The sequence below is a fragment of the Haliotis rubra genome, unplaced genomic scaffold (assembly GCF_003918875.1).
Source record: "Haliotis rubra isolate DU_JTF1 unplaced genomic scaffold, ASM391887v1 Scf86, whole genome shotgun sequence".
Taxonomy (NCBI): Eukaryota; Metazoa; Mollusca; class Gastropoda; order Lepetellida; family Haliotidae; genus Haliotis; species Haliotis rubra.
The window spans coordinates 1,259,796-1,284,687 of NW_025767590.1; the positions used below are offsets into that span (position 1 = coordinate 1,259,796).

Here is a 24,892-nt window from a genome sequence, read left to right on the forward strand (position 1 = left end):
ACAGATGTCCAAAAACAATTCAAATCACAGTGATGGAGACAGTGAATTCTCAGTTTGAAATCGATCAATAGAAAGCTGTTTCACACAAGGCCAGGGGTAAGCCACATACAGTGAAAACTACTTGTCGACATTTACAGACAGGATCAACACTATTTATCTTGACCCGTTTGGAAAAATATTCTTAAGTACTTTATCTCCGCAATTCCCACTAGAGTGCTCACAAACCTAAAGCATTTCCAAATTCTCTTCTACATAATGCTGTTTAGCAAATCGCCTGGGTGTATCTATAAAACCTTATCTCACTGAGACCTCTGTATCAGATTTAACATTCTCGACACCAAATAAATTAAATCTCCATTGTAAAATAAACACCAAGGACCCATTTACTGACATAACACAGGAAACTGACATCAAAATATCTTGCTCCTTTCAGGAACTTGGCATATACTGGAGAGTAATGAAACTGAGTGCAGTTGTACAAAACAACCTTATGGTTAGGGGTGATGATGATTTTAAGTGTGTGTGTGTGTGTGTGTGTGTGTGTGTGTGTGTGCCACCCATTTTGTTCTGGGGAGGTAATCAATTTTGTACACGTTTCTAGGGGGGTGAGCAATTTTGTACATAAAAATATTTTAAAATTATGCTTTAAAAATATGGAGGGGGTAAATTGACTTTGTACATGACATGCAGGGGGGTCACGTACTTTGTACATAAATTTTAGGGGGGTCATTCACATTGCACATGCTCTCCATAAAAATCATCATCACCCCCCAGCCATAAATTATGAACGGTCCCTTAGCAATTATTTTCTTAAGTCTATGTTAAGGTATGGGAGTTACGGTCACTTTAGCTCTAAGATTGCTTTGTACAACGGCATCCTGTACAGCTATTTGAAAGCATTGTTTACTCAAATCAGGCCCCCCAAAAAATTCTTTTGAAGAAAATGGCTGGGTTTTTTTTCTTGATATGCCTCTCAAAAAGAACTTAAATATCTTTCATTTCAATTTTGTTTGTCAGGGTGTGACAGATTAACAGTAGTCATATGAAAGAACAAGTGTTCTTAACTTCTTTCGAGTGATCGAAAATGGAGACATAACACACTGGATAATCATGGATGAGATTTTAATGTAGAGAAGCTAACTCCATGAAGTGCCAATCTTTACCCAGGTCTTCTGACAGCCCCCCTCACAGATACCCCTCAGAGCGTGTAGATACCCCAGACCCTTAGTCCTACCCACCCCCCACACCGTGTATATATTCCAAACCCAGGTCATGATTCAGTAGATCAGTACATGTCACTGTAGGAAACACCTGGTCCAAGTTACAGTCTGTAACCGCCATATTGCTGTAATACTGCTGAGTGAGGTGTAAAACTAAACTCAATCAATCCAGTCTGTAGCAGCGCACAAAGCATACTATTTTGTGAATAGATGCGCTATAGAAATGCACATATTATTATTATTATTAATTCCACCCAAAGCCTTATCGGAGCCCTGATGAATTTCAATCACAAAACTAAAGGTTCATTTAAGCTTTTTAACCACTCCAGGCCATATGAACCAGGTTTCCTCAGATGAAGGTAAATATCAACTCGGTTTCCACTCTGCCCATACCATCCTACGGTGTTAAAACAATGTACATTGTGAACCAGAGGGATCTAGGCATGTTTAACTCTAAGGAAGCACAGGGTCATTTGAAGGGGTAAATCACTGTTGACAAAGATCATCCACAAAGGTTTAAGCAAATTTCAGCAAACCATGAAAATGAACTTTCTTGTCATGTAATATGAGATGGTGATTGGTAATAAAGCATATAGCCTGTTTGAAGTCACATTATCATTTTGAAAACCTTTTCAACAAAAACCTTTTCAACAAAAACCTTTTCAATGTCTCTTGAAGTCTGTACAAACCTTACAATTTCTGTCTCTTTCTGAGCAGGTCAGCTAAAAAGTTCTCTCTAAATCTACATCAGACAATTCATGTTCCTTCAACAATTGACCTTGAACTGGGTTTCCCCTCTCCACAAGAACTGCCTGCTCTATGAAGTAACAAGGGAGCTTGACGAGCTTACTCCAATAGCAATGGACTGCTCTGTTGATGCCAATGGAGATTTGTGCATGTTCTACTTAAAGGGGCTTGTTCACAGCAAGTAACAGTGAAACAATTTTGTGCACAATATACCACCAATGTGTTGGATGATGCTCTGAATGTGACTAACATCAAATCACAAACAAGGCCTTGACAAATAAGAACCAGGGACTACTCAAGTAGAAACATATACTTGGTGGATGAAAAAAACAGTACCAAGACCACAGATTTCTTGACGGACAAGGATTTATTGGTAAATACCACTTATAAATTCAAAATACAGCTTGAAGGAGTCAGGTCTAACCTGCGTTGCTACCAGGTATTTTACAAGAAAACATATTACACTGTATGTTCATGAAAAAATTTGCTAAGAATAGTTCTGTTGCCCTTGCATTTCTTCAAAGGTAGTCCTTTAGTGTCGATGAATAACACGATCAAAGTACACACAGTTGTGTGAATCTCGACGTATACATGGCTTGTTCTACTCAACACTTGCTAAGGACCACAGTAGTCATCTTTAGTTAAAGTTGTGGCCCTTTGCAAATTATGAGTAGTATGAGTTCTTTTTCCTTTTATACTGAACAGAAAAGGTTAGGGATCGTGAACATTTCCAGAGGATGTTTTGAAGTAATTGCATTTTCGGTCAACACTACAAAAAACAGCACCCAAACTGTTCAAAACCCCTAACTCTTTTTTGTACAGTACGGATAAATAAGCTGTCTTTGTCAGAATGAATGAACTGTACATGAACTCCACTGCCACACCAATGCCAACAAAACTGATGGACAGAGCTTGGGACATACTTAACTTTGCAATATAAATAACACTGCTCAAGACCAGTTTATCATAATAGCACTTTTTACCGACACTGCATACACAAGTTGCCTCTTGCCGTGGACAAATTCAATAATTATACTCCTCAGTGTCATGAAGCGGAGTTCGAAGGCCGAAGCCATCCTTCACGTAACCGGATTTTCATATTGCTTCTTGGAGAATGAACACTATCTACTGAATTTTCATCAACATCTACAAGTTGGCTGCGGGTGACCCGCCTTGGCGTACTTTCCCTCGAGTCTGGACGACGCCCAGGCTCAGATACATCTGTCCCCTCGCTAGACAACGGCGAGTGAGACCTGTACCCACGACAATCTGAAACAAGTTCCATGTCTTTGGTAAACTCAGAATCTGTACTCAATGCATCAAATCCTGTCGCAAAAATGTCTCTCTTTACACCTGCACCAAACCCGGTCTCTTTCTTCCGTGAACTTCTCATCTCCCCCGTTTTTGAAAGCTCAGATTGCTCCTCACTCTTTTCACATGGACTTTGTATTTTCTGGGGTGTGTGTTCTGCACTGTCCCCCTTCTTGGGTATCTTGTACCCACTGAGGCTGCCCCTTGGGGTATAATGCGCACCAAACAAATTGTTCTCAAATGGGACCTTCCCCTTGTCAGGGGATATCTCATTAAGGATTCGATTACCCGCACGTAATGACAGTGAAGATTTAGTATTACCAGATTCACTTTCTGTCTTTATTTGAAAATATTTATCTAGCTTCTGCAGCGACTTGTCCTCAACACCATTCATGTAACGTAATTTTCTTGACTTGAGCAGTTTATTCTGTACTCTCTCCTTGACTGACACATCTACAATATACTTGCTCGACTTCCTCAGAACACCATTAACTTCTGGTTTTATACATTCAGTCTTTTTACAGTCACGAGACAGAGATAAAGTCACATCTTTTCTTTTGTCTGGGGATCGATGTTCCCCTCGTCTATGTTTGTGACCACGACGTCGGTGCTTCTCCTTCCTTGATTCCCGTTTGGGTTGTGGGACTTCCTCCACAATGACAGCATCTGGTATGGACAAGCGTGATGGGGACACATCCACTTTGGGCATTTCAATCTGATGCCGATTTTCCCTCTGTGACCGCCGAGGACGTTCGGAATCAAACACAGAAGTTTCTACTTTTGGCTTGACTTCAACCCGTGTTTCAATGTTAGGATGGAAACTGGCACTGATAACAGGTGGGTCAACAGCAACAACATCGACTATCTCACTCTCGGACAGAGCTTCCACCTTCTCCTTCCCTTTACCCCGAGTTCTTTCACTCTTATCTCGGCCAATTTTCACCGAAGAATCATCAGACTTACTCTTTTCACTAAGTATTTCTTTTTCAAAACTCTCTGAATCAGCCTTGATTTTTACACCATCAACTGCAGGCTCCCTCACTGCCCTTCTTTCTGGTTTTTCCTCCCGTAACAATTTCTCACTGATGTCTTTCCAAACATGAGCATCTTTCTCCACCTTTTCCCCTGAGTCACTGCCTTCTTGTCGATTATGTCTTTCTCTTGATTTCTCACCATCTTTGCCTCCTTGTCGATCATATTTTTCTCTCCTGGAAACTTTTTCGTCCTGGTCCCTTCCCCCACTTCTCTCCATTTTATCTTTCCCTGACTTTTCTGAATACATCTTTTCACTCTCTGCTTTTTCTTTCCCTGACCTTTCAGACTGAAGTTTTAAGCTCTCTTTCTCTTTCCCTGGCTTTTCACACTGAACTTGAACACTGTCTTTCTCTTTCCCTGACTTTTCAGACTGAAGTTTCAAACTCTCTTTCCCTGACTTTTCACACTGAACTTTTGCAATATCAACTTTTTCCTTCCCTGACTTTTCTGGATGAACTCTGACACCTTCCCTCTCTTTCCCTGACTTTTCTGAATGGACTTTTGCACTTTCCACTCTCTCTTTCCCCGACTTTTCAGACTGGAACTTTAGACCGTCTTTATTTACAGTACTTTTTATGACAGCATCCTCCTTCCCTGACTGTCTTGATTTTTCTTTCGAACTAACTCTCTCACCAAAATCTTTCCCACTTCGCCTTTCTGTTCTCTCTTTCCCTCGTTCACTGTGATCTGTAACACTTTCTCTTTCAGTCCTATCTTTTCCGCTTTGCTTATTCCATAATTCCCTGCTTCTTGGCTTGTCAAGCCAATCTTTTCCAGATTCTTTTTCACATCTGTCTTTTTCACTCCTGCCGGAATTGCTGCTCTTGGAGGACAACCTCCCTCGGAAAGAACTCCCAGCATCCCTGCTGTCACTATCCAAACTTTCACTATCCTCGCCTAGCCACGGAGGCGACAATACACTATCATCTTGAAACAGCTGGCTCACTACTCTTGGCTTATCTGTTGACGCCAAGCCTTCATATAGGCAGTTTTTGGTGTACTTCTGTGCTATTTTCTCCGCTTCCCTGGCAGACAGGTTTAGTCTCTCCTCAGTTAGTGTGTGCACTGCGGCAAGGAAAGTGCTTTCCCTGGCCTTGTAGTACTGGCGCTTGGTCTTCTCACGACGACTTATCATGTAACACAGGTTGCGCACCTGGAATGAACAAGGAAGACACATCAAACATACAAATGTGTTATAAACATTGGACAGGTCAGTTAACAAGGAAGTTAAATACCACATAGAATAGAACAGTATCTGCTAATAATCATTAACTCCTTAAAAGCTATCATTTTCTTATTTCTGAAATGAGATAAAAATCTTTTCACTGTAATGAGAGACATCAAAAGTATAGACAAGACAGCCACTGGCGGAAGGATTAACACAACTTGGTAATGACAACACAATCAGTACAGTTAAATAAGCCAGTACAGTACGACCAGAAGAGGGGGATCCGTTCTAACATGATATTACTGGTTAGAAGCTGGTCGTAATCGACAGTTTGGTGGATGGAGTGAAATTGTTCCAACAGTGCTCACAGCATCAACCAGTTGATGGTCCCAACTATTTAAACTTGCTGTCAGGCAGCTGGAATATTGAGCGTGCTGTTAAACAAGCTCAAGCACTCTCTCTCTCACACTCTCTGTCAGAGACACAGACACCTCCCACCACTCTTAGTCTGTTCCCAACTTCAATGCAACTACTGCATTAACACTGATAGTTTACATTAGCAACAACCAAATTGGATGCCTCACCCTCTCCAGATCCTGTCGGAGATGCACGAACATCTTCATGCGGGCCACAAGGGAATCCTCCTGCTGCTTCTCTAACATGTCAGCCTCCTCCGTCTTGGGCATCAGCAGTGGCTTGTCAAAGTTACTCTGAAGAGATAATTCAAGAAGTCAGGAACACCATGAAGAGAGAACTTGCTTATGTCTATAAGGCAATCATATTGTTTCGTATTTTGTTTGCTTCAAGTTATTAATTTGGGGAAAAAGTGTCATGTCCTCACCTTTCTCTTGAGTTTCCAGTACACCTCCATCATCTCGACTACTTCATCCTCCACAGAGAGGTTCATAGCGATGCTGTGGGTGTCCACAACATTGTAGAAGCTGTTCTGGAGCTCAGACATCCTGCAAGAGTATGGAAACATTAGTATCTACCTATACTTTGTAACGATGGAACACGTGTGCATGTGTTTGCTTAAAATACACACTCAGCAATATTCCAGCTATGACAGCAGCATTGAAATAATTGAGTCTGGACCAGACAATCCACTGATCAACACTGTGACCATGCTGATGGGCTGCAAAGAAACACAATTAACTAAGCCACCAAGCCTGACCATGGAATCCATTTTGTTTCCTGTATAGAACCAGTTTAGGTTTGGGACCAATTCTTAATTGCAATCCCCACTAGAGATCAGACAAGCAGTTGTCATTAAGGTGACATAATCCCCAGCCGCAAATGATCACATTAAGCTTAAAGAGAAATGAAAGTGAAGGTCGTAGTTTAAGATGAAGTTAAATGTCAACAAACAAAAACAAGCCCAGTCAACCTTTCTTGATATCTTGCTCTGTAGCTGTTCAAACACACAAATATTGTCAAGACTCACTTTGACCTTGACATAAATGTCATGGTGTATGAAATATGCATAGAAAAGTATTTTTAAATAGAGAAATTGCTCATCAAAAAACATTCAAGAGAAGTCTAGAAAGTCTATGAAGAAAATAGTGAACCGTTCTTGAGATACATCTTGCTGACAATCTTAACATACTGAAATCTTCAAAGTGTCGCTGTGATCTTGAAAATCACGTGAAGGTCACCCAAATCGACTCGGCCCTGTGCCTTCAATATATGAAGCTTAGTGTCAAATATGAAGAAAATCCAGTGAACGGTTCTTAAGATATCTCGCTGACAAGCTTAACATGCAGGCTAACATGCTGAAATCTTCAAAGTGTCGTCGTGACCTTACATTTTATTGTGAAGGTCACCAAAATCGACTGGGCCCTGCACAGTCCCCAGATAAATATGAAGAAAAGCCAGTGATTGGTTCTTGGGGTATCTCGCTGACAAGCTTAACATGCTGAATTCTTCAAAATGTTGCTGTGACTTTGAAAATTTCATGAAGGTCACCAAAATCAACTGGGCCCTGCGCCTTCCTTATTTGAAGCTTGGTGTCAAATATGAAGAAAATCCAGAGAACAGTTCTTGAGATGTCTCGCTGACAAGGGTAAAACATTAATGTCCCCATGTGACCTTGAAATGAAGGTCAAGGTCACCAAACATGACTGGGACCTTTCTTATACTGTGATGAACCCTAGGTACCAAATATGAAAAGAATCTAGTCAATGGTTCTTAAGATATTCCAATTCTTACGTACGCACATTCGGACGGAGCCTAATACTATATCTATACTATATATAACACTATAACACACAGTGGGGGATAATGAAGTGATTTACGTAATGACAGAGTGAGTTAGTGAGTCTGGTTTAACGAGACAAACATTTATAGCATCATCAGCTTAATGTTGAAGGAATACATGTAGTGGTCTATGTCTGACATCTTCTACTTTTGCTGAACACCAAGAAACAAAGTCTGACTCGAACACCAATACGAGGTTTCTGGCATGACATGGGACACTACTCTGCATGATGAATCTTGGCACCTCTGACAAGGTCCAGAGCAAAGTCATAAAGATGTAAATTACTTTTTAGCTCTCAAGTTGGCCACTTCTTCCTTGCTGAGATCTTTCCTTGGTGTCAGTGGAGTATCTTTACGTGGAGAATCCGGTTCAGAATCAGACTGACTCCGTTCTCGTTTCTTGCTATGACGAGGACAGAAAGCCTGAAAAACAAAATTTGAGACAGGAGCAATAAATCTTATGGCATGGTATTTTTTTACAAAAAGTAGAACAGAAAGCAAATCTAATTAGTTTTAACTTTTATTTCTAATAAAGAATAAAGTCCACAAAATAGATCTGTTCATCATCAATGTTTTATGACATCATGGCACAAGAGTCATGTTACTGGTATTTACCTTAAGCTTGACGCCATCCTGTTCGTCACTCTCGTCTAAGATTGTCTTCATCTCCAGTCCGTTAAATATGGCACAGGTTACGTGGAAAGCAGTCTTGCAGGTCTTGACTGAACACTGGATACAGGAGCCGACTCGGTCTTTACACACACAGCAGACCAACGCCCACCGACTTGCCTGCAACAAAAATATCTCGTCTCATACTTTCACAAACAGAAACTGGAATATAATTTGAATGTTTTATGTTTTGAGTAGTAAAAGAAGTGAAAGCAAAAGAAGGGAAAGTTCTTCATTACTGAGGAATATGTGAATGAATTGTAACAGCTCTAATACTTACAGGAATATTTGAGATCTTTGTGATTGGTTCCATCTTTTCTACACAGCCAATGCTGACTTCTGGGATCCACAGTGCACAACTCACGTGGGCCCACTTAGTACCACTCCTGTACAACACACACCAGTTCCATACATCATGTAATGACAAGATAATCAAATTCATATGTAATTTTTGGAGTAAAATTGATATTTTATACTTATCCTGACTCATGCTCTTTGCTTGTCTTCTTCTTCTTGCTTAACATAGTGGAACACTTGTATCTCCTTATTTGAAGCTCCCTTCAAAATAAAATCACTAATTGGTACTCACCACGAAGTTGCTCCCCTTTGTTTCCCCTGGCGGAAAGGTGTCGCCACCCTCTGGCCATGTGCTCCACTCTCCTGATTTTATGAGCCCAACACTTGAACTTACAGGGAAATCCAAAGTGTTGTTATGTGGGGAGGATGGGAGGGCCCTAACCTCATGAGTCAGGATAAGTATAAAATATCAATTTTACTCCAAAATTACATATTTTCCTTATCCTGACTCATGCTCTTGCTTGTAGCATCCCTCACGGACACGGAGGTGGGAGTAACAGAATACTTTGGATTTATAATTAGTGATTTTGTATAGATATACTGTAATATCCCCTACGGGAACTTCATGAAGGCTTAGACTTAGGATGTTTGCTGTATTAAAAAACCATAGGTTACATAATGCCATTAAAGGGGAATTACATTATTAATATATTGAACAATACATATAATATATATATATATAAGTGACTCTGATAGAGGCACTGAAACTGAACATATCATAGTATAAGCTTAAGGCTGAATAACTTAAGCTGAACATATATACATAGCCCTAAAACTCCGTAGAGTTATAAGCTAGATAAGTATGTATATAATACATATTAATCTTGTGAGGGTAATATTTAACGCCTACGAGGAACTGTCAGTTGCTGAGCGAGGACCAGTGGTCCGAAATGGTGAATGCCAGAGACATCTTCTGTAGTGATGTCTCTCAGGTAGTGATTAGCAAATACCATGTTAGATTTCCAATAGCATCCTTCCATAATCGTGTTCAAGGAACAGTTGCCGTGAAGGGCGAGGGTGGAGGCCAATGCCCTGATCTCATGTGGATTTGATGCTGTTGGTGGGTCCAAGCCTGCTGCCTTGTAGGCCGCGAGGAGAATGACAGTCCTTATCCAAATAGATATTGTGGTCCGTGACACTTCTGTTTGATTTGTAGGCGTATAAGGGGATGAATAAGCGTTTGAAAATCTTCTCCTTGTTTTGGATCGTCAAGAAATAAACTTTGAGCTCTTACTGGACACAGTGATAAGTCTTGTGTATCTTGTGATCCCAGAATAGAGGATAGCCGGGATGTGGAATAACCTGTCTGGTTGACCTGGCAGTTGATTTTTAGCGATGAAATCCCATCTTAGTCCGAGGTGCGCTGTGTTATGATTGTCATCAAACTGTATCCTCTCAGTAATCTAGGCGCGTGAATTTCAGACATTCTTGCTGCGTGGCTAGAGATAGCAGAAAAAGTGTTTTCTGTGAGAGAAATTCAAAAGTTGTCGATTCCAAAGGTTCATAAACCTCCTTTCGTGAGGTGTTGTAACACTATATTCAGATCCCAAGCTGGAAGTGGAACTTCCGCTTTTGGTCCTCCAATCGGAATGCTCGTGAGTAAGGCCAGTAACTCTGGAGATCTTGTCAACTTGACACCCGCTCTCATGGTGATTACAGAACTAAGCGGCAAGATATGTTGATATCGTTGAACCTTTTAAATGTTTGTTTTGGCGCAGGTAACACAAATAGTCTGCCACTTGAGGCTGTGAAGCCTCTCTCGCTGTAAAACCTTTCTTTGCTGCATAATTTTCAAACTGTGCCACTTGTCGCATGCTTACAAGTTCACGAGTTGAACGGCGTAAGAGCAAAGCGTGACTGCTTTGCAGCCCTGGCAGAATATCCTCTCTTGTTTAAACACATTTGTATACAGTCCATACGTGTAGTTGGAACATTGCTGGGTTTCCGTGCACTTGTTTGGTGTGAGGATGAATTAACAGGTTTCAGCTTGGGTAGCTCCAGTGCTGGTTGACCCGATTTCTTGAATTAGTATGGGAAACCACGTTCTGGCCGGCCAGTAGAAGGGCGACCAAAGTGAGTTGTAGGCTCTGTGTTTGTCTGATTTTCTGTAATACTTGAGGTATTATTGCTGGTGGCGAAACGCGCACGCATTGAGGTCTTCCATGATAGACTTAAATCCGTTGCCCAAGCTTGAGGGTCTGGGACTGGTGACACGAATGTCGGTAGCTGATTGTTGAATCGCGCGAAAAGGTCTATTAGCGAGCTCCTAATTGCTTGATTATCTGTGCAAATATTTCCCTGTTGATCATCCACTCTGTCGGTGATGGTAGATGAGGCGAGTGAAGAGCGCCTGCTAGTATATTTCTGGCTCGGGAATGTGAACTGCTCTGACATGTAGATTTAGATCTTGTATTAAATCCCGAACAGTTGAAAAGCTTAGGTTCAAAAGGTTCAGCTATCTCGTTGAGCCTTGCTTGTTTATGTAGAAGCGCCACTGTCGAATTGTCTGTATGGATCATTAGGTCGCATTTTGTAGAAATGTGCTCCAATGTAGAATGGCGTTGATTACAGCTTTCATTTCTAGACTGTTTATATGGAGTTTGCATTCTTGCTGATTCCATAATCCTGATATCGTGTGGTTGGTGAGATGAGCTCCCCAACCTTGGAGTGAATAGCGTCTACATATAGATGGGTTTGAATTCCTGCTCTGCTAAACAAATCCCTTACACTTGAACATTCGATTTCTTGGTCCACCATAGTAGATGAGGTCTGAGATGTTTGGTAGACTGAATGGTTGTACATCGTTGAGATGTGCGTTGATGAGGACCTGTAGGGGCCGTAATCGTAATCTGCCTGTGACAGTCATGTCTTGGGCTGATGTGAGAAGACCTAGTAGGCTCTGCCATTGTCGAAGTGGTAACGGAGAGAGTAGAGCTGGTGGAATGGTCTGTTGTATCTTGAGCCAACGGTCTTCTGGTACAACGATCACGGTTCGCGATTTGTGATGAATCGAATACCTAGTAACTGCAGGTCTTGCGATGGTACTAGAGTCCGACTTTATGTAAGTTTACTAACCATCCCTAGTTGTGTTAGTAGCTTTATGATGTAATTTAACTGTAGTTTGAGATGCTGTGGATCTTGATCTACCTGTATCCCGTCAAGTCGAGGTAAAACGCGACTCGCATAGCCCTTACGATGTAGAAAGATAATCGGTTTCGTTATCCTGCGTGAATAGCCAGGGGGCTGATGATATTCGAATGGGAGTACTTTCCACTGGTAATGTAGTCCTTCTAGAGTAAACCGTGGAGGTATTTCCTGGAATCGGGATGAATGGGGATGTGCAGGTAGGCATCCTGTAGATCTATGCTGCCCATGTAGTCCATAGGACGAATCATCTGGCGTAACTGAGGTAAATGTATCATCTGCTGAAACCCATCGTGGTTTGCGTGTAGATAATTCTTGTTGAAAAAGCTCATGTTGTAGATGAGTCTGTATTTCTCCGTGGAGTTTTTCTTGGGGAACTAGGAAAACTGGGGAGTAGAAACCTGGTTCGACGTTTGCTTGATCTATTACTTCTATGGCCTGTTTGGATAGGAGTGATGAAACAGCCTCTCTTATCTTTGGTAGTTGTTGCGCTTGTAAATCGAACTTGAGGGGTTTGATTGTCAGCGGAGGCTTGGCCTGTAGTGGGATACGAAATCCGTGTTGAAGAATGTTGGAGACGTAAGGGTCTTGCAATATTCCCCAGTTTTCCCAGTGTAGTTGAGATCCACCCACTTGTGCTGGCTGTACTGGAGCGGCTGGGGTGGAAGACTCAGTCGTTCGAACCTGTGTTTCAGCGTCTATAGTTGCGGGAACCTCTGGGTGTCCTGCCTCTTCCTGATCCTCCTCTATAGTTGCCATATGGCCCGGCTGAAAAGAATCTTTACCTCTAGAGCTGGCTATCTTCCCTGTCTCTTGCTCTTTGTAGGCCTGTGAACTTAGATCTGCCTGAGTATCTTTGTGAAGTCTGGCCGAATGGCGGCTGGCTAGTGTGTCCATCGATTTAATCATAAGGACTTCCCTGGAATCCTTAGAGACTTCCTTGGCGACTTTGTCGATTTCTCCGTCAAAGATGGATGTTGTCGACCACGGGGCTGTATAAAGTGGGCTGTAAAGTTCTCCCCAATTGCAGGAAGCGAGGAGGCCTTGACGACGAGCTCACGGTCAGTGCTGCTGAAACAGATGTAAGATGATCCGTTAAAACTGCTGATCTTTCTTTTGCATAAGTAAGGCAGAATAAATCATTCTATCATCTTCCGTCCGTGGAATCCCGGAATCTAGTGATAAGAGTCTCATTGATCGTCCTAGATCTATTTAACCCAAAGAACATACGTCTCGTCATGGTTTCTATATGAGCCAACTTGCGATCATCCATCTTGTAAATCTTGTTCTTGACATCGCCCGATGATCTTATAGTTCTCATCGATGTCCTGGGCTTTGTAGAAAGAGTCCATGTTATCGTGGAGAACTTCTTGGCATGAAAGTTGGGCAGATGTGGTGTCTGAACTTTAAGTAGCTTTCTGGAAAGCTGCATCTAGATTCTGTGGCACTGCCGCTGATCGGGTCGATCGGGGGTAGAGTGATCGCATCTGGATCGTCTTCCTTCATTAAATACGCTAAGCTGTATTGCCACTTTTAGATGGTGATGAGAGATCTAGGTTATTGACCATCCAATACCGTATCTCTGCATCGGAGAAAATGATTCCTCCATCATCCTCAATACCATCATCATTAACGAATGGTTGATGCTCCGAATGGGACTGCGTGTAGCTGTCTGTATGTCCGATGAGGCTTGTGGCGATCTAGTTGACTTGTGCGCCGCTCTATGTGGAGATCTGACGGGTGATCGACCTGGTGATGAACGAAGTGGAGATCGTCTATGGGATGATTTTCTCGGAGACTTGTGAGGCTTAACGTTGATAGCTTGCACAAGCTCTTCTATAGTCCCTCGATGTCCTTCTAGATGATGAAGATCTGGAATCATATGGCCTTCGCCGAATGCCTTCGCGAAGGTTCATTTGCGTCCGGTCGGGGATCGATGATATGACCTTCGAGAAGGCCTCCGTGATGTCTGATGGTCGAGTCCATATCTAGAGATGAAATCGAAGATGGTGATGATCTATCCGCCCGAAGGCTGTACATCTAGCTCCTTCGTCAAGGTGGTGCGGGGACTTCCTTCGCGAAGGTGACATCGCCCTGGCTGCTACGTTGACGGGGGTGCCTCTGGGGTGCTGTCTACGTTGGAGCCTTCGCTGAAGGCTTCGGACCCTGCTTCTGCAGTTTGTAGTGGTCCTCCATGATGTTCATAATTTGCCGCATCATGTCTTCTGGGATGATCTGTGACGAAATGCGTCGGGCGTCTTCTCTCTGCGATGGGGTCCACATCAATAACGTCTGGCGTCAGTGTAGAGGCATCAGGCTGCATGGTGATCTCTGCAGAAGTCACAGTCGCTGACACCGGTCGCTTCTTGTGCCGTAAGTCGGGATGATTATCGGCTGATCATCGAGAGGCCCAATTCTGCTGCTGGAGCGATCTCGGCTGAGAAAGTTCTCGTTGTCTTCGTAGATTTTCCTTTGGAAGTCCTGCGCTGCCTTGGGTCCCTCAGTCTGCGTTGAGACGGCGTTGAGGCCCTCTTAGACTTGGTCTGCAATGGCCGGGATGTCTGGGGAGGCGGTCGTTTCTTCGAGGTAACGGACTCGTCCCACGTTCCTCTGCGCGCAGGGGTCTCTAGCAGAACACCAGGCGGAGAGGGTCGATCGCTAGCAGCTGACTGGATGGAATATCTGGACTCTCTGCCATGTTTTGCCCTTGTTTGCGTGACCTATCTGCAGCACGTCTTAAGGCGCAAAAGATGATATTTATTAAATGCAGAATGAGATAAATTAATGCAGTAACTGCAAGCGTGAATTAAGCGCTGCGGTAGAACAACTAGGGCATATTACATGCGGATCAGAGGCAGAAAACGTAATCTACAAATCGTACAGATTTTCATCAGCGTAAAGCTAGCTGAACAATCACCGAATACATGTGAATAAACAGTAGAAATCACGATAATTAATCAATACAAATTAGTAAAGGATACTAGCTATACCTCTATAGTAACCTAAGAGAGGTAAAAACTAAGAGATTATCAAAGGATATGGTGTGTAGGAGACACGAGGCGCTCTCACATCCTGCTCACTGGGCGAAGAAGGAGAGAGTGAAGCACATGGCCAGAGGGTGGCGACACCTTTCCGCCAGGGAAACAAAGGGGAGCAACTTCGTGGTGAGTACCAATTAGTGATTTTATTTTGAAGGAGCTTCAAATAAGGAGATACAAGTGTTCCACTATGTTAGCAAGAAGAAGAAGACAAGCAAAGAGCATGAGTCAGGATAAGGAAAAATAATCCTATTACACAATATTTACAACACAAGCACTCAAACAAGACAGGGGTTGCGTTCAGGTGAGATGTTTTCCTGTTCTTGGGGAACACTGGCACTGAAATTTCCACTTCCACTCGGAAATGAGATGAGATAAGCAGTTAGTATAAGTCAGGATGAGGTAAAGTAATCCTAAATTCTAGTTAAGTTAGTTAACATTAACAAATGCCAAACTTGTGCGCATTATCACTGCTTCAACTATACTTTCTTTTGGAACAGTGAAGTGTTTTACTAACATGATCTAACAGCCTTGTGACAATGCTGTTTGAGGTGTTTGTTTTACTCGTACATCATACAAGAAACGTTCACTTACTTAGTGCTCTTCATAGCTCCTCCAGTCTTGGGACACAAGATGCAGGTGGGTTTGATACCGAGAGAACATGTCCGACACAGCCACCGGCCTTCTGGGATGTTCTGTATGCCGTAGCACGCCTACAACACCAAGTACAATTACGCAATGTCAAGTTTTTTTTATTAAACAAAATATTGTGATTGAAGATGTGGAATGAAATTGGGTTTGCTTCATTTGCTGTTACAAGCAATAATTGAGAGAGTGAGTGAAGTTATACACCACGTTTAGCAATTTTCAGCAATGTCACGGCGGGGGGACACCTCAAATGGGCTACACACATTGTACCCATGTGGGGAATCAAACCTGGGTCTTTGGCGTGACGAGCTTAATGCATTAACCTCTAGGCTACTCCACAGCCCCATACAAGCAATAAGAAACATAAATCAACAGCAATGGTTGTTTGACTTTAAGAAAATACAAAAATAAATTGAAAAAACCAGTTTGTCGCAACTGACCTGATGAACACAAATATCACAGCCATCACAGAAAACCATCTCATTGGTCTCCTCACTGTCAGGCTGAAACAATAAAACATTACTTTCACTTGATCGGTCAGTCAGTACCTGATTAAATGTTGTACCTAAACAGGTGACATCATCTTGGCCATTTCTTTGTATTGGTGCCTTTTAGGTTTAGTTTTACGTTGCAATATTCCAGCTATATTATGGCAGCGGTCTGTAAACAATTGAGTCTGGACAGACAATCCAGTGATCAACAGGCTGAGCATCGATCCACGCAACTGAGTGAGTTTGGTTTTACGCCGCAAAGAGAGAGAGAGAGAGAGAGAGGAAAGGAGGAGGAGAGAGGAAGAAGACACCAGAAATGAGCTTCACACAATGTACCCATGTGGGGAATTGAGGCCCGGGTCTTCGGCGTGAGGAGTTAACGCTTTAGCAACTAGGCCACCCCACCGCCCCTGTGCAATTGAAATATAAAGACGTGTGTCAACCAAGTCAGCAAGCCTGACCTCCCAATCCCGTTAGTTGCCTCTTACAACAAGCATGGGTTACTGAAGATCAATTCTAACCCGGACCTTCATGGGTACAGGTTTGCAAGACAGATTGAGTTCAGCATATAACAAAATCTCAGGTCTTTTTATTTGTTGCCAGTCACTGATCAGGTCCTGAGAAAGTCACAAAAATGAAACAAAGATGCTGCATGTTGCAGTGTAATTCCATTTATGAAGCTCAATATGTTGGATGGCTCACCGATCGACACACTTCACATACAATGTCCTCATCATACTCGATGCCCAGCCCTTCCTCCGTCTTCATGATCTCCTTGATCTTCTCATGGCACTGCAACAATAAGCATCATCTACGTCAACACACACCATCATCTACATCAACACACACCATCATCTACGTCAACACACATCATCATCTACGTCAACACACACCATCATCTACATCAACACACACCATCATTTAAGTCAACACACACCATCATCTATGTCAACACACACTATGATCTACGTCAACACACACTATGATCTATGTCAACACACAGCATCATACATCAACACACACCATCGCCATCATCTACATCAACGTGAGGCATCGTCTACATCAACATGCGGCATCATCTACGTCAACACACAGCATCATCTAAGTCAACATACAGAATCATCTATAGTAACATGATGAGTGCTGATCAAAATCTCAAGAGACAAAATGAGTAAAACAGTGAATTAGTTACAAAATGACACTCACTGGGTAGTGTGCTTTTTGGAGTAATTGTAGAACGTACCTGAGATTCAAAAGCTTCTATGATTCTTTCCATCGTCCACTCATGGACAGGCAGCAACCCTGGAACATTGTTCCCAGATTTAGCTATTTCTTAAAAAATAGTGGTTAATTGTTTCACTGTTCCCAGTGACTAGCCACCTGTGTACATTCTTTTGGACACCCAATCACACAAGTTCATCTGTCAGTTATTAAGAACCATAAAATGGACACATTCAATATATTTTTGAATTGTAAAGCAAGATAAAGGAAACAGTTAGATCCTGTTATCGTGTTTGTTGCTGTAGTTGTTAATAATCACAATAGTCAAGCTAAATGATGACTACAAATAACAGAGTCTGGACCAGACAATGATTTATGTTCTGAGATATATTTAATGACCTTAAGGCATGACATTCCATCAAGTCACAGAGACTGGTCTGGCCGTCCAATCCATCAAGTCACCCTTTACAACCAGCACAGTTGCTGTGAACTTATTCTAACTGAAACACCTAATTAGTAGAGACCAGTCGAGATCGATGAGGTTGAAAACCAACAGCCCAATATTATACCAAATATTCTTGGCATCTCACCCATTTCTTCTCTCTCCTCATTGGCCAGCTCAAGCCAGGATACATCCAAGTCATCAAGGTCGTACCGCACCACCTGCTCTGACAACTGCTGCATACCCGTCAACTCGTGAATTCCCTGGCGAAACGTTTCATCCTGTGTGGCATGGAGGTACTTCCCGAGGTCTGGAAGAGATCCATACTGTCTAAACCATGTTAAAGGTCAGTCGGATAGAGTTGTCATGGTTACGACAGGTCATCAAAACACTCTTCATCTGACACCAATGGATCAGACTCATCATCTTTATTCTTTTAATGCAATGATCAGTACAATTACTTGTGCTTGCTTGATACAGGTACTGGTACTGAAATGGTCCCATTGAATACATAAAAACAAGTGGAGGCTACCATTTGATTTTCAAAGGCCCTGGATTTTGGCTTGATATAAACAAACTTCTTTTATGCTTTGGAACTTGGTTACGTTTTGAAAACCAACACCGTTTTAGTTTTTGAAAATTCACATGAATTCCAGCAAAAACAGCTGGACTGGCAAAATCTCATAGATGGTTACAAAGCTGAAGTCCGGACATATTTTACAATTAACAATGGAGATATGTTCTGCACAAGGTGGTTACAAAAAGAGTGTGAGTTTAGTTTTACGCCGCTTTCAGCAATATTCCAGTAATATTATGGCGGGGGACACAAGAAATGGGCTTCCCACAACGTACTCATCTGGCAAAACGAACCCGGGTCTTCGGTGTGAAGAGTGGATGCCTTTACCACTAGGCTACCCCACCACCCCGGTGACAAAAAGAGAATGACTTAAGTAGGTGTCATGTGGTCAGACAAAGCAAGGAGCATGTTTGGCACAGACTTCTTGTGACTGCATAAAACAATACAGGGGTATATTGGGCAAGGTGTCATTAGAGACTGGAAACTCCTGCACACTCTTCCCGCACCAACACAGTAAGGGACACCAAGAGTCAGCTTCACTAAAATTACATTTGTGACATCATTCCATTGTCTGCTAGCGCCATTATTTTTCAGGAATGGAGTGATGTGTACCAGTTTATAGAGTGGACAAATTCGACATCATGCTCTGTGCATTACATTTGGCTAATTAAAATACCAATACATTGAATGTAATTTAAGTAGGGTAATATCCTCATAACTCTACATTCCTTACAAATAATGGGCCTTGGTCCGGACAATACCTTGTACATATTGTATCCATGTGGGGAACAGTATCTGAATGTTTGTGTGACAAGAGAACGCTAAACCACTGGTAAATATATCCAACTTACATTTTGAAGTCCCCTGTTATCGGTTTCTCATACAAGGTCCTGTGGGTAGAATATAAAGTATTAGCATAGATGAGGCAGAGTTCATATTGATTCAGTTAGATGTTTCCATGTATGTTTATGTGTGTAACACATGGAAGGATCATTCTTATTGTATGATCATTTTCAAGAAGTTGTCGCAAACATATTTGGGATTAACTTCTTTATTTGTAACATGATCTATATCCCAAAACCCTTTGACTCATGTTTATCACTTCTAAATGCCCTTCAAAGAATGTTTAAGTTGTTTTGGGGAAGTGCTTTTTTAGCAAATCCAAATTGTTTTTCAGTCTTTGTTTATGTTTCAAGACAACAAAAGAAACCCATCAAATATCTTGGGTATTTTTCCATATCAACACATGAGGCGAGGTGAATCAGGGCCTAATACTGTGTTCAAGAGTATTGCATTAACACAGCAATGTTCACACGTGTTTTTCTCAGGCTACTCATACTGACAGCCTGGACTTACAGTGCTTCTATTGGGAAAGCCCACCGAGATACCAGACACAGTTCAACATCAAAACATGGATTTCCCATCCTGGTTCATCATACCGACCGCGAGCCAAGCAGACCTGTTTTTGTACAATACCCTTATTAGGCAGGGTAACGACGAGTACCAAGTCTTAACATGTTCTGGAATTTCATGACCAGGCATCAAGCCACTGACATTTGTCTTCATCCACTTGACCATGGATGAGTACTCCCCTGCATCAGTTAGTGTTGCTTTCTGCAGCATTCAGCCACACTCCTATTAAGAAACTGCAGCCAAATCAAGCGTGGGTCAAGACTAATGGCAAGAGCAAGGATCCATGCCAGCAATATACTATGAAGAGTACTTACATCCAGGACTGATAATGGGGTGGTACTTGAACCTGAAATACCCCCAGAATCCTTGAGTGAGTGAGTTTAGTTTTACGTCACACTCAGCAATATTCCAGCCATATGGCGGCAGTCTGTAAATAATCAAGTCTGGACCAGACAATCCAGTGATCAACAGCATGATCATCTATCTACGCAAATGGGATAAGATGACATGTGTCAACCAAGTCAGCAAGCCTGACCACCCGATTCTGTCAGTCGCCTCTTACGACAAGCATGAGTTGCTGAAGACCAATTCTACCCCAGATCTTCACGGGTGCCAGGAGCCTTGAGGGGATCCACACATTTCAGTGTCATGTTTGTATCAATGTACATACTTGATGCTGATATCTGGTATTTCCCCAGGGTTGACTGGCACTTGCACCCCCTTCTCCCACTCCTGTCTCCAGGGGTCCGAGATGAAGATGTAGTCCTGCTGCAACGGCTCTGAGTCCGCCAACTTCATTGCACTTATCAGGTCTTTCCGGAAAAGCTATCGCAAAACAAAAATCCTTATATCAATATATAGGTTAAAAATGATTAACAAATGAGTATTAACGAAACAGACAAAGCAACTAGAGGTGTTCACAAGCAATAATAAAACAGAAGCCTCCCTTCACTGCTGTTTCTTTTAAAATTGGAAAAAAATATCAAATACTAAGTACTTCAATTCCAACAAATTGCTTGAACTTAATCAGGAAACTACTCAAGGTGTAACAATTTCCCTTGCCAAATCATATCAATCTTGACCAAAACCTCTGAAAAGGCCCAGACTTTAGGTGTAAAATCACTATATGCAGAGTACGGACATGTGCTGTTTACTATCAATGACTTGAGAACTAAATACTGTTAGAAAATATTATACTAATTTCCTGCCACAATATTGCAATACACATATATTCCAGCGAAAGATTATCTCCTTTTTTGAACCCGTACCTCAGCTGGCTTGTTGTGTGGTGTGAACGTGGGACTACGCAGGCCATTATGACCCAGCTTGCTGGTTGGGTGATTGGTTGCTGCTAAATGAAAAACACTCATGTATCCCATTAATTTTATTCAGTGAAACACATGTTGTATTTAAAATTTAAACCAAGATTACTGCATCACGTAATCATGATTTAGGCAGAATTATTACATACAATTCTTAAAAGTGAAATCCAATATATTTGCAACAGAATACTACTAGAAATGAAATCAGGTTTCCTACGGAGTGTTCCACTTACGTCTTTTGGGAGATCCTGAGTCATCTTCATCATCAGTACTAAGTCGTCTCCTCTTGGACTTGTGGGACGAACAAGCACCAGAGTCTGGCAAACAATAGTATTCCAGTCAAAGTTTACTGGAAGTGTTGGGAAAGACTAAACAACCCTAATTTGATATCAGTGTCTCATCTTCCCATAATAAAAAATAAGTAAAGAGCTGTCCACACAAAACAAAATGACTGTTGGTGAGTATTTTTAATATTTATCTAGCTATATGGGCTACACAGTGATAAAATCAGTTCATTGCTACATTGCTGACTACCAGTTTGACTAGATTGTAGTAAAATACCTGGACTTGTTTCCCTGGGAATGTCCTTGCTCTTCTTGGTTTTGGTGGCTGACATCATGGTTACTGTGATGTCTGGAGCTTGGTTGGCTGTAGTCTGATGGTGAAGGTGTAAAAGCCTGGGCTATCTCTGGAACAGAAATAACACAACTATCTTCAGGAATGTTGAAAACACTAAGGTGAGCAGTACAAGAATACAGAAAACACACCAAAAACATCCACCCAAAAACACTCATAACACCATTAATATAAAACCATAACACAATAATTCTGCCTTTCTATGTCAACCGTAAGGCAAATGATAATATTACAGTTTTCAAATCTAAAGGTGAAGTCAAAGTCTCTATGATAATATTAATAAAGGTTAATAAATAATGCAACACAATAAATATCAATCCGTATTTTTTTATAAAGCTACAAGCCTTAAACAATGTAATAAATATTTTATATTTCTTAAAATACATATTTTCGATAGTATGTTTATGAGAGAAAAAATACTGGACGTGTGAAGTACATTTGGTTGTAAATCAGACAACTTATGTCTTTTATTCATTCCAAACCATGAATAAACACATGATCATGTTGATCAATACAAAATTTGGAATGTATATGCCATTGGCACACCATATTGTCTTATCGTAGAATGAGACTTGAAGCAAAGAAACAATATTTTATTAAGTGATGAAGGTGTTTGGATAAACATTCTATCATTACACAATCAATTTAGACATCATCAAATGAATTCCTTTGCATTGTGGCCAAAAATGATTATGGTCAATGCTTTGTCTGAAGTCAAATACAAAATCAAGCATAACTGAACACACTAACACACAATTCAACTGTCATAATCAAAGTATTATTTTTCAGTTTCAAACATGATTATTGACGACATATTCTTGTAATTATTGTGGTTCCAAAAATTAAGTGTAACTGGCTCATATAAAGGGCGGTAACTCTTAAAAGGGAACTTTTTATCAGGTTATCGGGAAGACTTACATGAACATATGCAAAATAATAAATACAACGAAAAATAATCATGATAGAGTCTATTTGAATAATCAGAATCAAAATAAATGCACAGACAGTAACAAAAATGACAACTTGTATGGTGAATGTGTTTTTTGTTTGACAATCAATTAAATATCCTGCATAATTGAACATATGTATTCAATTCGACATAGAAGACTAATATTACATTATGAACATCTAACAAGTAACATAAAGTATCCCACAAAGGTATACCTGACAGTCCTGTGTCACCTTTTGTAATATTTTCCCAAACATGACCATAAACAAAGTACATATAAATGCATCTATTCTGTGTCATTAATGTACCACCGAATAATAATTTGCATTTGAAAATAATTTTGATCAGCATACAGAGTGTAACCGTCTAAGTCATGTAATACTTCCATCCAAACATTCAGCTTACCAGTCATAACACATGACGTGTGATTTCTGTTTATTCAGATTTTACTTATTACATTTACCGAAATTCAGATCTAAAGAAAACGACAAACGCACTAATCAAATGAAAATGTCATTGCAACATCAGTGAAATGACAACTCACCATTTCAATTACTATTCAAGTCAGTTATGACATAGTAGCATAGCACGATTATTGTTTTTTATCGTATCATATGTCACTAAGTGACTTGCATGGTCAGCATTTTAATGCATGAAATCGAGACAGCATCAACCGTTTACCAGTTAAACATGTGCTAATACCAGTAACAAGTGCTAATCGTCAACACGAAATAGATTTTCTGTACGGAGATAACAGCGAAACATTTGTTTTTATTTACATCGACATCGTGCTCGTGTACCGCCACCTGCTCCAGCGACCTAATTACGTATTCATGATAACATTAAACCATCACTACTGATTCTCACCTCCTTGACCATAGGTTATAATTAATCTACAAACTTTCTTCTTTCAACATAATTACGTTTCGATCGTTCAATCATTTCCAAAATTTGGTATCAGGGGAAATTTTCGATAGCACTCATTTGGCGCCATCATGGCGAAAATTTTCATGGAAAAGTAGGTCACATGGCTGTCTCGCGAGAGTATTCGAGACTTTCACGGAAAGCTAGCGGACAATATATTTTTGACACAGTTTAGTTCCGTATCACATGTTGTGTTTATGAGTGGATTTGGGGCCAGTGTAATTTTGGAATGTGTACCCTAATTGAGCAGTATGTAGTTATTTCATATATATTGATTGTTAGGGAATGGATTGCGACAGCCACAGGATTATTTGTGTTACGCTCAGCGAAAGTATGGGGGAAATGTTATGTTTTGAACTTCCCTGTTAGTACAGACTAGTAAAAATAACAATGTTTCATAATAATATGAATTCGTTCTCGGGAGTATGATTTCCCGTTTGGATTTTTAAAGGAGATAAAAGCTTGATAATAAGTGTGATGCATATTCGTAACTGTAACTATATTCCCAAATTTGTATTCTCAGAATGATTACTCTGAATTTGTCACAAATAAAACCCACCTGGTGCCCGTCAACTAACATTGACTTGTCAGTCCTATATCAGTCGGTGGTACCCGTGCCTTTTCTTAGCTGATTTCTGCAAGCTAAACACGGAAAACGATCATTGCCAGGATCAAGATGTCATAGTATTTCCCGTTGAGCAAGTGAATCGTTTACCTGCTCTTACATGAGTTCGTAATGCTGAAACCCGGGGTCAGTTCCCCTCAGTGTGTAGAGGTCTGGAGTTATTAAGCAAGCAAATATTAACTCAAGTCGGTTAATGATAAAATCGGATACCTAGCTGAAGTTAACCCGAATAATCGTTTATCGTTTCATGTTACTTCCATTACGAACCATATTTTATAAACCAACGATATCAACCCGCTCCTAGCATGCCTATACTGACGCACATTATTTCCTACTGAAAGCTTTCCAGGGAGATTGAGTAAAACAAGGTTTCCACCACTCTCTACAGCTTGTTACCAACATATTTACATACGTCCGACAAACACGTTATCCCGTCATGGGTAAGGTCAATTCATGTAAACTTCCATCACTGGTTTGTCTGACCCAAAATAAAAATAACCTCTCTAAAAGAATCCCAGCAGAAAACCACCTGGACCTGATGGTCGTGGGTTCGAATCCCAAACGTTAATATGAACAGTGGATATATCATGGGCGGATCCAGGAATTTTGAAAGGAGGGGGTTCATGGGGTTCGAACCCCTGAACCCCTCATTGGCTCCGCCAACGCAAAAAAATAGCTTCAATGTGATCTTACGTCAGG

General features: G+C 41.1%; 1 protein-coding gene and 1 long non-coding RNA gene across 3 annotated transcripts; one reads left to right on the forward strand and one right to left on the reverse strand.

The window, feature by feature from the left end:
* Positions 1–967: 967 nt before the first annotated feature.
* LOC124262865 (protein Jade-1-like) lies at positions 968–23,657 on the reverse strand. Of its 2 annotated transcripts, XM_046697448.1 has the most exons (17): positions 23,512–23,657; positions 21,621–21,747; positions 21,293–21,376; positions 21,006–21,088; positions 20,408–20,562; positions 19,176–19,214; positions 17,896–18,077; positions 17,328–17,386; positions 16,787–16,876; positions 16,034–16,096; positions 15,540–15,658; positions 8,687–8,792; positions 8,353–8,526; positions 8,024–8,160; positions 6,323–6,443; positions 6,066–6,191; positions 968–5,466 (listed from the first exon to the last, which is right to left on the reverse strand). In XM_046697448.1, the coding sequence occupies exons 2-17, from the start codon at positions 21,676–21,678 to the stop codon at positions 3,013–3,015; spliced, it is 4,050 nt and encodes a 1,349-aa protein (XP_046553404.1). In that variant the 5' UTR covers positions 21,679–21,747; positions 23,512–23,657; the 3' UTR covers positions 968–3,012. The 2 variants fall into 2 exon arrangements, with proteins under 2 accessions (XP_046553404.1, XP_046553403.1); XM_046697447.1 differs by lacking the exons at positions 21,006–21,088; positions 21,293–21,376; positions 21,621–21,747; positions 23,512–23,657 and having other exon boundaries at positions 17,896–18,057; positions 20,408–20,505.
* Positions 9,705–19,039, forward strand: LOC124262866. Its single transcript, XR_006894710.1, has 3 exons — positions 9,705–9,716; positions 15,777–15,783; positions 18,855–19,039. It is a non-coding gene; the product is annotated as an uncharacterized LOC124262866 (long non-coding RNA).
* Positions 23,658–24,892: the final 1,235 nt, after the last annotated feature.